General features: G+C 43.7%; 1 protein-coding gene across 1 annotated transcript in view; it reads left to right on the top strand.

The window, feature by feature from the left end:
- Positions 1-12,427, top strand: part of LOC102263785 (mucin-16-like) — a 21,725-nt gene extending 9,298 nt beyond the window's left edge. Inside the window, exons 9-17 of the mRNA XM_014537147.1 lie at positions 758-930; positions 3,508-3,543; positions 6,772-6,896; positions 6,991-7,058; positions 9,034-9,206; positions 9,778-9,813; positions 10,031-10,096; positions 12,047-12,171; positions 12,356-12,427. Coding sequence (XP_014392633.1) covers positions 758-930; positions 3,508-3,543; positions 6,772-6,896; positions 6,991-7,058; positions 9,034-9,206; positions 9,778-9,813; positions 10,031-10,096; positions 12,047-12,171; positions 12,356-12,427 — 874 coding nt within the window. The remainder of the gene's footprint in view (positions 1-757; positions 931-3,507; positions 3,544-6,771; positions 6,897-6,990; positions 7,059-9,033; positions 9,207-9,777; positions 9,814-10,030; positions 10,097-12,046; positions 12,172-12,355) is intronic.
- Positions 12,428-12,886: the final 459 nt, after the last annotated feature.

Genomic DNA, 12,886 nt, shown 5'->3' with positions numbered 1-12,886 from the left:
TGCACCAGGCCTCTATCCTATATAATAAAAGGGTAATATGCAAATTGACCCTAACAGCAGAACGACTGGGAATGACTGGTCACTATGACACACACTGACCACCAGGGGGCAGATGCTCAATGCAGGAGCTGCCCCCTGGTGGTCAGTGTGCTCCCACAGGGGGAGCTCTGCTCAGCCACAAGCCAGGCTGATGGCTGCCAGTACAGTGGTGGTGGTGGGAGCCTCTCCTGCCTCCTCAGCAGCGCTCAGGATGTCCGACTGCAGCTTAGGCCTGCTCCCCACTGGCAAGTGGACATCCCCCGAGGGCTCCCGGGCTGCCAGAGGGATGTCTGACTGCCAGCTTAGGCCCAATCCCCCAGGGAACGGGCCTAAGCCAGTTGGTCATCCCCCGAGGGGTCCCAGACTGTGACAGGGCACAGGCTGGGATGAGGGACGCCCCCAAGTGCACAAATTTTTGTGCACTGGGCCTCTAGTATGATAATAAAACTGGTAGCTGAAATAATGACCCCAAATGAAAGGCAAAATAATAGAAGTTGACTGAGGATGAAGCCCTGAAAATCAGTCATTTTATGGAGTGGGAAGGTACCTAGATGAATAGCACCCATAAAAGAACATGTTTGGGAAACCAGTCAAGGCCCAATAAAGAGGAATACCATAAAACTTGGGGCAGCAGGTCAATTTGAAGGAAAGAGTTGAACAAGATATATAACTCCACCGTGTCTCTGAATGTCCTATTTCCCTAACCCGACCACCCTAGGACTGAGAAAGATGGGGCATCAACTGGAGTGGACACCATCTGCACGTACCATCCTAACCCCATAGGCCCTGGACTGGACATAGAAGAGTTGTACCAAGAGCTGAGTCAGCTGACCCATGGCGTCACCCTGCTGGACACCTACACCCTGGACAGAGACAGTCTCTATGTCAATGGTGAGTGTCTGTGCTGCAGCTGGAGTTGCCTGCAGTCCCCTGTCTCCCTATACCAGAAATTCTCAACTGGAAGCAGTTCTCAGGGGACATTTGGCAATGTCCAAAAACATTTTCATGTCATAACTGGAGTGTGCTAATAACATCCATTAGTTAGAGGCCAGGGTTGCTGCTAAAGATCCCACTATGCACAAGGCAGCCTCCCACCATGAAACATTATCTAGACGAAAATGTCAACAATGTTGAGGTTGAGAAATTGCTGTACACAAATTCACAGTTCTGGTACAAGCCCAGCTTAACACACACCACAGGAAGTTGATTTTCTTTCCTTTTTCAACGCTGGAAGGAAATGTTTCCTTCTGTTGGAGCCCAGCAAGAGCATGCAGACTCTCAAGAGAGAAGTGGATGATGTAGGGTCCTGCAGTTAAGCCTTCCCCAGTGGGCAGCAGTGTCCAGTCCAGCTCTCACTTTACCTTATTCTCTCCATCATGACAACTTACGGGCCAGAGAGAACGACACTCATGAAACTATTCATGAAACACCACACTTCTAATAGTGGCTAAATCTCACCAAAAGATTCTTATGTGCTAAGAACTGTGACAAGGTCTTTATTTATATACTAGCGGCCTGTTACACAAAATTCGTACACTTGAGGGTATGTGTCCCTCAGCCAGGCCTGTGCCCTCTCACAGTTCGGAAGCCCCATGATCAATTGCCCCAAAGAGGTAGGCCCCGTCCACCTGCCACAGCTCGCCAGTTGGTGGCCTGGGCCTCCCTCTTTGGGGTGATCATGGAGCCCCTTGATTGATCGATCGCCCTGCCAGCTGGTAGCCTGGGCCTCCCTCTGCAGGATGATCATGGGGTGATGGCAGGGGGCTCCCAACCAATTGCATCACACCTGCCTTGGCTGGCCTGGCGCCAGTGCATGTCATAGTGTGGTCATCCTGAAGGTCCTCCGGACAGTCATTCTGCTGTTTGGTCATTTGGTTGATTTGCATATTACACTTTTATTATTATAGATTCCCTATTCATCTTACCCTAAACCCTGTACGTTACAATGCTCATTTTTAGAGAGCCATCATGCATTCACACAGGAAGTCATTTGCCTGAGATCATCCAGCCATAATGCATTGGCAGAGTCAACACTCGAACCCAATATTGAGTCTAAACTCCAAAGTTTATCCACAAGGTGACCACTCAGACAGAGAAAGACTCAAATCTCAGGACCAGAAGGAGTGTTAAATGAGCATGAGCTCAACAATCCAACCTAGTGTTTGACTAGTTATTTACCCTCTGTCAGCTTGGAATTCCTTTCATATATGGTTTGAAATACACATTTATATTAACAACAGCACATTGTGCTCTGTGTCCATAGCAGATTGAACTCCAGGATTGGGACTGCCTTAAAGCAATGGGTAATAGTATGGGAATTGGTGGCAGATCTCTGTTTTGTGTGATGCTGAACAAGTCATGTAACCTCTCTAAGCACTAATGTCCCCTTAATAGAATAAACGTACATACGAGGCAGGATTATTCTGAAAATTAAATTAGAGCATTCAGCAATAACCCAAGAAAATCCCAGGGCTCCTCTGGGTCCAGTCTTAACTCACATCTCTCACAGAGTATCAAAGGAGATGCAATTCATGACCCAGAGAAACACTCATGAAAATTCTCTTCCCCCCGCCAATTCCTTTCATGCTCCCACGTTTTACACCATCCACCTGACCTCCAAGTCTCCTTTTTTACTATTGCACTTCATCTCCAAATTTTCTCTAATATTCCCCAGCACATGTACTATCCCTTTCCTCCATCTCACTACACTTTTATCTTCACATACCACTCTCTTAAGCTGCTGCAGTTTTCTCTATTATACATCACAAAAAGCCAGAAACTAAGCGAGAAAAGTAAAATTATACTATTATAAAATATTGTGAAAAGAGAGAAGGTGACAGAAGAAGGATAAAATTATGTTAATGGATTGAGAGAACACAGATAAGTCTTGGAGCACAAACTTGGTCATTAATTTGTCCCATTACCCTTGTAATGTGTTCAGCATTATTTCTGGTGCATAGTGCATTCCCAATGAGTAGGAAGAGCCATTATTGTATTTTTATTTTGGTGATAATAATGGTAATGATGTTCATCATTATTTTCAAAGGACATAAAGGCACCAAAGGAAATTATTGTTCATTTATGAGTTTTAAAAAGTTATTAAAGAACTAGAGGCTCGGTGCACAAAAATTTGTGCACTGGCGGGGGGGGGGTGTCCCTCAGCCCGACCTGTGCCCTCTCACAGTCTGGGACCCCTCAGGAGATAACCACCTGCTGGCTTAGGCCTGCTCCCTGGGTGGCAGATGGCAGGCCCGATCCCGCAGTGGGGTGGGTGGCGGATGGCGCTGCCCCGCCCCACCTGCAGTATGCAAATTTAATGGCCATCTTTGTGCATACTCTTCTGATTGGCTGATGGGCGTAGCAAAAGTATGGTCAATTAGCATCTTTGTCTTTTATTAGTGTAGATTTCATTTCTAGCTCCACCATCTACCTTTTCTTAAATCTTTACTCTTTTCTCCCTACCTGCAGGTTATAATTATCACAACTGGACACCTGCCACAAGCAGTGAGTATTTGAAACTGAAACTTCAGTGCCCAACAGACCCTTCTGCCCCAGAGTGCATTTCTCAGGAGAAAGCTACTACTGTCCCCTACAAAGTTTCCAGCTTCAGCCTCATAGCAGCCCCTAGCCCACCCAAGGTCTTTCTCTGAGTCAAGATAGAAACCCAAATTCCAATGAACAGCTTCTGAATCACATTCCTTCAGAGTGGGGCTCAATTATTTTTTCCATGTTTTATATTTTTTCTCAGCTTCAGTGACTTCCACATTTTGTCAAGAATCTTTCATGTCTCTATTGCCCATTCTCAGTCTACAGGTTGGAACCTGCTCTCAGAGTTCTACAAAATGTTACCTCTGCATGGTCTGGTCCCTGTTTACCACCCTGCTTGTCCCCTCCCTCTCTCTATCACTCTGTAGGCTTTGGCCACATCAGACATTTGTCTGTTCTTCTAGTGTCCTAACCTTTGGCCTTTATACTAGCCTTTCCTGATGATCAGCTATTCCTGCCTTCTTATTGCCTTTCAGATCGCAGTTCCACCATCACCTTCTCTGAAAGACTTTCTCAGACGACCTTACATGAAGTAGCACTTCTCCTGAATACACACCTCGTTTCTCTGTCCTATCACCATGAGTATTTCTTTCATGAATTTACTACCATTTGGTTTACTTAGTCTTTATGTATTTGTCACCCTGGAGCTAAGCAACTAATAGGCACTCACTTTATTTTTATAGATTGAATGAATGGATGAAAGTAGCAAACTCTTTATACATCCACATCTGTGGATTTTATTTGAACATACAGAAAATCATTCAGGATCTTAGTCATGAATTTGAATCTTGCCCTGTCTCCTTGTCTTGCCCAGATGTGGGTCTGAGAGCATCTGCATTTCTTGCAACCTAATAGGGAGGCATGATTTTTGCCACGAAACCTGTATTACTTCTGCCCTTAAGATTTATTTAAAAAATTAGGTCCCTGGGTCTGATACATGCTTATGTCATGACCTAGGCTGGGTATCCATAACCCTTAATCCTGCTGTGTGAGTCTGAAGTTATGGGATACAAACTTGTGTCCTATAATTTGAATTTTTCCTTCAGACCTATATTTTGTAAATCACGAGACTGCAAATGTTGTACATGTTTTAAACAGATGCACACTTTTCATTTCCTCACTGCTCCACCCTGATCAACTCAACCATTTATGTAACATGCCTAGCTCTTGCAGACTTTAAAATATGTGACATGTGCTATAGATCAAATCATTCTATGACTGATGATGTCATTTTTTTCTTAATCATTCAAGATTTGTTCTTAATCATTGTTTTTCAGAAGTTTGGTTCTGAGTGTCTGGCACAGCTTTCTTTGAATTTATACTGTTTGGAATTTTCTAAGCTTCCAAATCTGAAAATGTAGGTTCTCAAGAAAGTTTGGGAAATTTCAGCCACTATTTCTTCAATTACTTTCTGCACTAATCTCTTTCATTCTGATCCTCCAATGAAATGATAGTGTCCCACAAGTCCCTGAGGCTCTGTTAATTTTTCAATCAATTTTTTTCTTCAGACTTGATAATTTCTAATAATATATTTTTAAAATCACCAGCCCTTTTCTCTGTCATCTCCATCCTGCCCATCAAGTGATTTTTTAAAATCTCAAGTACTGTATATTTCAGTTCTACAACATCCATTTGATTTTTTTTATAGTTTCCCTTCCTCTGCTGAGAACTTCTATCTTTACATTTATTTCAAGTGTTTACCTTTATCTCATGGAGCATAGTTCTAATAACTGCATTAAAGTCTGTACCTGCTAATTCCAACATCTGGGTCTTTGGAGTTTGCATCTGTTAGTTGTCTTTCCCTCAAGCATTAGGTAGATATTTTTCTGTTGTTGTTTTTTTTAAGTCAAATTATTTTGGGTAATATCTTAGATGTTGTGAATTATGGGGTATATTATTGGTTTAAATTTTCTGATTGTGGTAAAATAGTTATAACATAAAATTTACTATTTTAAATATACAGTTCAGTAGTGTTAAGTATATTCACATTGTTGTGTAATCTCCAAAATTTTTTAATCTTGCAAAACTGAAACTCTGTACCCATTAAAAAAAATAATCTTCATTTCCCTTTCCTCTCATCTCCTAGCAACTACCATTTACTTTCTGTCTCTATGAATTTGACTACTCTAGGGATCTCATATAATACTGAATGTGGAATTATACAGTATTTGTCCTTTTGCTTATCCATGTGTTTGCGTGTGTCAAAAGTTTCTTCTTTTTAAGGGCTAAATATTCCATTGTATGAATATATCACATTTTGTCTATTCACCCATTTGTTAATGGACACTTGGTTTGCTTCCACCTATTGGCTATTATAAACAAAGCTGCTATGAACATGTGAATACAAATGGAAAGGTATCTATTTTTGAGCCAAAAGGCATCATAGCTGTGCCATTTCTTTGTTTGTGGGACTTGGATAAAATTTACTTTCTCTGCGCCTCCGTGTCCCCCATATGTAAAATGGGACTGGTAACACCAACCTATCGATCTGTGATGTGGGTAAGCTGAGATTCTGCAGGTAAAGTGCTCTATACAAAGGCTGGTGCACAATTATTGCTCCACAGATTCTATTTGTAGAGGGTACAGTTGCCCAGCTCAGACCTCTGGCCTTTTGATTCTTCATACTGTAGCCCCTAGGTGACCATACAGGTGTGTTTTTTTCCATACTAGAGCACTTTTGAGAAAGAAATAGGGGTTGAATTAATGTTTACACAAGAGCGACATGATTGTCCATGGAAAACCAGATGTGGACACTCCATCTCCTAGTAAAATCCACTCTGCAAAGATGGTCAGTGAAGTTGAGGCAGGGGTCACTTTCATGGGAGAAACAGCCTTGACCACTCAGCAGGTGCACATTCCCTCATGAAGTCAGAAGACTATGGGAGATTCTGCCCCAGGGAGCAGCAGACTGACTTTGCTTCTCTTCTTTCACCATAATATCTACCAATTGCTTCTCTTTTGGCACATTAGGCTGGAAAGAGTTGAGGTTCTTTTTCCAGCTAAAATTGTCCATCCAGTATAGAAGTGCCTCCCCCTAAGTTTGGCTGGATGCAAGGATGACATAGGTGGGGCATCTTAGGCCTGATTGGCTGGACACTGAGACCAAAGTGACAACCCTGGATCCACCCCTACAGCCATCCCAGCCAGAGATCATAATGAATCACCATTCTTCCTTTCCCACTGCAGGTGTGAGCCCTTCTCTGGTGTCCTTCACCCTCAACTTCACCATCACCAGCCTGCGCTACACAGAGGGCATGGGGAACCCGGGATCTGAGATATTCAACAACATGGAGAGAATCTTGAATCGCCTGGTGAGAGCCCCTCCAATGCCCTCTCTCCAATACCTACTTTTGTCCCGCCCAGCTCCTTGGCCCATCTGCTCATCTCCCTCTCTTTCATCCCCAGCTCAAACCATTGTTCCAGAACAGCAGTATTGGGCCCTTCTATTTTGGCTGCAGATTGACCTTGCTCAGGTGAGAAGTTCAGAGTAGGCAATGTGGGGGGCTGACCCTGAGCTGGATCCTGACGTTCTGCACCCACTATCCTAAGGAGAGCTGACCACCAGTTTCCACTTTGGCTCACATTGTTTCCCTGATCATAAAATGGAGAATCCTCGTACTCTTTCCTTCCCAGGTAGTAAGGTTAAACTTTTCAGAAAGATCTTTCTTCTGGAACTCGTTGAAAAATCAACTTATCAATCATGTCAGTTTCATCACAATAAAGCAGTGATTTTCAGCCAGGAGTAATTTAGCTCCCAGGGGATATTTGACAATGTCATGAGAAAATTTTTGTTATCACAACTCAATGGTGGGTTTGCTACTTGTCTATAGTGAGGGAGGCCGGAGAGACTGCTAAATATCCCATAAGGCACAGGACAGTCTCCCCGGGCCAAGATTTATCTGACCCAAATGGTGCCATGTTGAGAAACCTTGTTCAAGAGTATGCATTTTGTCACATTTAGGCTAATAATTGGCCTATCTGAAATACCTAACAAACACTCCCTTTTCCTACCATCCCCCAACAGTGACCAAATCCTGACCAATAAGAGGTGGACTTGGGATGTCTGCCACCCCCAGAGGGATCATTGAGCAATAAAGCATAGTTGTTATACAGTTTTATTTGACATCTACCACATCTGTGTTCAAATCCTAGCTTCCTATTTCAAGGTTGTGTGACTCGGACAAGTTACCTAATGTCTCTCTGCCTCAGCTGTCTCTTCTATCAATCGGAGTGTCTCAATCTGCTTTTCTGCATAAGAAATTTAGCCCACAATTCTGCTGGATGGCCACTTGGGCTGGATTCTTCTGGGAGATTCTCCTGCCTGGGCTGGTTCAGCTAATCTCAAATGAAGCTTATTCATTTCTGCAGTCTGCTGCTGCCTGGGACATCTCAGTTCTCCTCCATATTTTCTCATTCTCCAGCAGGCTAGCTTGGGTTCATTACCATGCTCAGAGTTCCAAGAGCAGCAAGGAATGAGAAGCACACCTGCTTTTCAAGCCTCTGCTCGTATCTCATTTGCTACTGTCCATTGGACAGTCCTGTGGCCAAGCTCAGATTCAAGGGATATGGAAACAGACTGCACTTCTAATAAAAGGGAATAATTTGTGATCATTTGTGTGAGCACAGTAAAAATTAAAATGAAAGGTTCTTGGTAAAAAAAAAACTTAATATATAGAGAACATGCAGTAAATTACTCACTGTCTTCCCTAGGACTAGGTACTAAGAATAACTCCAGCATGTGGAAACTCACCCTGTGTACTTGGGTCACCTTACCCCTTGTGTGACATCTCCCAACCACTGACCTTTTGTCTGAGGATGGAATCCACAGTTCTAAAGACACTCAACATTGTCCCTCAGCCATGATGCTATTATTTTACTTTTCTACTGGACCTGAGATTTTTCTGGCTCTGGGATACCACACAGCCTCATCCCCATCCCCAGCCTAGGCTGGTTGCTTGGTCTCAGTGTTGCCTTTAAAATACTCAATCATTGCAAAATCATTCATACCCAAGAACTCTGGCCCTTTTAATACTTAACAAAACTTGCTGCCTTTTATTACCTCATTTGACAGATAAAACAAGGAGCCACAGAGAGGTTGAGAGACTTACCCAGAGTCACCCAGAAATTAAGTAGCAGAGCTAGGATTTAAGCAATCTGACATTGCCTTTTTCCACTTTATCCAATTCCCCGATGGCTTCCTTCTACCCTGTCTGTCATGCTTCTCTTGTTATGATGTATGTTGCCTTGTTATGATTATGATTTTAAAGTTTAGCACAAATATCGACATTTTGAGATGCTATATCCTCTCTGTTTGGAGACCTTGGCTGTCCAGTTTATTTCCGGCCCTCCCCCAGGACCAAGGCCATTTCAGGCTGCCCACCCTCCTGCTTCTCTGGGCCCTGACCCATAGTCCCCACCTCCCCGTCACTGTGTATCCTCCCTGCCCAGGCCTGAAAAAAATGGAACAACCACTGGAATTGATACTGTCTGCACATACCATTCTGACTATGTGGATCCTAAGCTGGACAGAGAGCAGCTGTACTGGGAGATGAGCCGTGGGACCCATGGTGTTACCCAGCTGGGCTCCTTCACATTGGACAAGGACAGCCTCTACATCAATGGTGAGCATCCTTTTTGTAACCATAAGTTGAAGCTGAGAATCTGCACCCACTCATCCTATGTGTGATCTTCTGCCTGAGCAATCACCTTTGATGTCTGAAGGACCCCCATAGACCCTCCAGTTTGCAAATCCTTCTCTTTCCATGGCATCCATGCATTCCACAGAAGTGATCTGTATACTTGTCTGAGACACAAAACCTTTCTCCAGACAGATTAATGACAATATCCCTGTGGCTGAAGCTAATGGAGATTCAAGAGGCTGGCTATTTATCTGCCTCCCCGCCAATATCTCAGAGTCCCCTCTAGACCCTGAGAAGCACAGTTGGCAAACAAATGCTCAAGAAATGTTGGTATAGGTATCTTCCCAAATAAATTGCAAGCCCACGAAGGCAGGGACTGGGTCTTTGATTTCTCAGCCCTTTAGGAACAAGGTATTGTTGCCCCTGAATCATTACTGTTGAACGGTGTAGACTTGAAGTCTGAGTTTGGGGTAGGGGCTTGTGGTCCTCAGCCTGTATCTTGGACATCCCTCCCTTGCTTGTATCCTAGTACCATCTCCTTTTCTCATTTCAGGTTATACCCATCAGACCTCAGCCTCCACCCCCAGTGGTGAGTACTCAGGGCCCTGATGGCTAGGTGCTCCCGGCCCCCTATGGACAGTAACTGATTCCCCACCCCAGGGCCTTGGCAGGAGAGGAAGCCAGAGGACCCAGTTATCTCACTCACCTACTCTACATCAATGGCTTGGGCTGGACGGGAAAGCTGCACAGAGTCATCCATGCTACACTCAGGGCCCCCATTCTTACTCCAGACCATTTATCTTCAGCTACCGTGACCTCTACTCTCTTCCCAAGGACTTCGCTGGTACCAACCCACTTCTTCAGCTCCACAGGTAGGTGACTTCTCTTCCTGCTCCTTCTAGGAAGCCTCAAAGCTTGGACCCTGGAAGTGCAGAAAAAGGCTGCTATTTGGGGAACCTGGAGCTGCCATGGGCACCCTCTGCTCTGCTCTGAACTCCTCGAGAGCAGAGAATGTGAACTCCTCATCTCTCCAGCTGTTGACCTTTGACAATTTACTTACCCTCTTGGTACCTTAGTTTCCTTACCTGACAAGTGGGAATAATAATACTTCATAAGATCATTATGAAGGTTAAATGAAAATGTATATAACAATACCTAGCACTGGAATTACCAGAATATTTAGTTCAACAAATACTATTGGGCACGTGTTCTGTACTAGGCAGAGGGGATAAGATGTTAAGTCAGGTGTGGTCCCTCCCCTCACCCAGGTTACAGTGTATTGAGAGAGACTGAAATTAAACATACAGTAGCAATTGATAATAACTATGGAAGATAACCATGTTCAGCACTCACTACATGCCAGGCCCTATACTATTCTTTTTATTTCTAACTTTTCATTTTGATATAAATGTAGTTTTACAGAAAGTTGCAAAAAAGTGCAGAGATTCCTATACTCTACCCAGTCTCTCCTCCATGATTAACATCTTACATAAACTAGATTTCAGTGTCAAAACCAGTAAGTAAATTGACATTATTAAGATCTACAGAACTCCAGTTTCAGGTTTCACTATTTCCATGTACTTGTATGTATGTGTGTCGTTCTCTGCCATTTTAACACATATGTAGACTTTTGTAACCACCACCACAAGATACAGAACTGTCTCATCACCACAAAAATCCCCTTCGTGTTTCTGTAGGTCACGCCCACCCAGTCCAACCCCTGGACACTACTAATCTGTAAACCGTGTCTGCAGTTTTGTTATTCTGAGAATGTTATATCAATTGAATCGTACAACATGCGACCTCTGGCAACTTCTTTTTTTCACTTAGCCATAATGCACTTGAAATGTGCTAACTCCCTTAACAATCATTTAACCTCCATAATTTTTGGACAAAGTATGATTCTCCTCATTTTACAGTTAAAGAAATGGAGATACTGACAGGTTGAGTAACAAAACCCTGGTCTCATGCTGATGAGGGGCTAAGAGGATTTGAAACCAACATAGAATTTACCATATCAATTATTTCTAAGTGCACATTCACAATGTTGTGCCACCATTACCACTATCCCACTTCCAGGACTTTTCAACATTTCAAATGGAGACTTGGTCCCCATTAAACACTAATTTCCCATTCCCCACCCCCAGCCCATGGTAACCTCTATTCTACTCTCTGTCTCTATGAATTTGACTGTTCTAAGTACTTTACATAAGGGGAATTATACATTATGTGTCCTTTATATCTGGCTTGTTTCACTTAGCTTAACATTTTCAAGGTTTATCCATAGTGTACCATGTATCGGAATTTCATTCCTTTTTATAGCTGAATTCTATTCCATTCATCTGTTGATAGACACAGGTTGTTTCCACCTTTTGACTGTTGTTTTCAATAGCTATGAACATTTGTGTTCAAGTGTCTGAGTCCCTGTTTTCAATTCTTTTGGGTATATACCTAGAGTGAAATTGCTGGGTAATATGGTAATCCTGTGTTTAACTTTCTGAGGAACTGATTTCCATACAGCTCTACTAGCATTCCCACCAACAATGCATGGGTTCCAATTTCTGTACATTCTCAGCAACACTTGTTATTTTCCTTAAAAAAAATAGCCATTCTAATGGATGTGCATGTTACTGTATCTAACAGCATCTTGCTTTGCTCTTTATATAGCTTTCTGTCTTTGTGTCCTAAGGTAGTTTACCTGCCTGCTTTAAACCCCTGCTTCCTCAGATCTGGACTTTTCATCTCGGTCCCCAGAAGTTGCCTGAGAGCCCAGCCCAGGTCTGACTCAGGCATGGCCTCCTTTTTCCTTCCCTCTGCCATAGCAGCTGTTTCTTTCCTGGTGCCATTCACCCTCAACTTCACCATCACCAACCTGCACTATGAGGAGGACATGCAGCACCCGGGCTCCAGGAAATTCAACACCACAGAGAGGATCCTGCAGGGTCTGGTGAGACCCTGCCCACTGATGCCAGCTCTGCCCACTTTACCCCTGCCCTACCCAGTAGTGTCAGCCCCATCCACCCACTTATGCCCCCACCTCACCATCTCTACCCTGTTCACCTCACCGATATCCCAGCTCCTCCTGGCCTCCCTCAGTGGTTCCTTCTCACCTCCCCTCTCCTCTCTTATAGCTCAAATCTGTGTTCAAGAATAGCAGTCTGAGATTACTCTATGCAGGCTGCAGACTAGCCTCGCTCAGGTGAGACGCTGCCTCCCAAGAACACAGCCCACCTGGGGTATGGGACCCTAATTTATGGACTCCATGGCTTTGTCTATATTTGGTACAACTACTGTCCATGGATACTAAGCATCAAAAATACCTAGAACAGCAATAAAAACATCTAAAAATTACTAAAACCCAGGCACTGTCGTGTTACTTTATATGTAATCTCATCAGTCCTTGAAACAACCTCATGAAGCAGGAGCAGAAGGTGAAACTGAGGCTCAGAGGGATTAAGGAACGTGTGCCGTTTCACAGAGAAATCCCAGCATTTGGGGTTGTAGTTCCAAACACCTAGCCCTTAAGCAGCCCTGTCTCCTCTGCCCACATTATGACCTTATAGGTTGTGGAAAATACCAATCTGAGAACCTTTCTAAAGGACTGGCCCAGAGGATCTAAGAGGGGAAGAAAAGCTAGTATTAGAGAAAGTATGCTCCTAAAT

This window comes from Myotis brandtii, unplaced genomic scaffold (genome assembly GCF_000412655.1).
Source record: "Myotis brandtii unplaced genomic scaffold, ASM41265v1 scaffold1735, whole genome shotgun sequence".
Lineage (NCBI taxonomy): Eukaryota > Metazoa > Chordata > Mammalia > Chiroptera > Vespertilionidae > Myotis > Myotis brandtii.
This window is presented reverse-complemented; position numbering and strand designations above follow the sequence as displayed.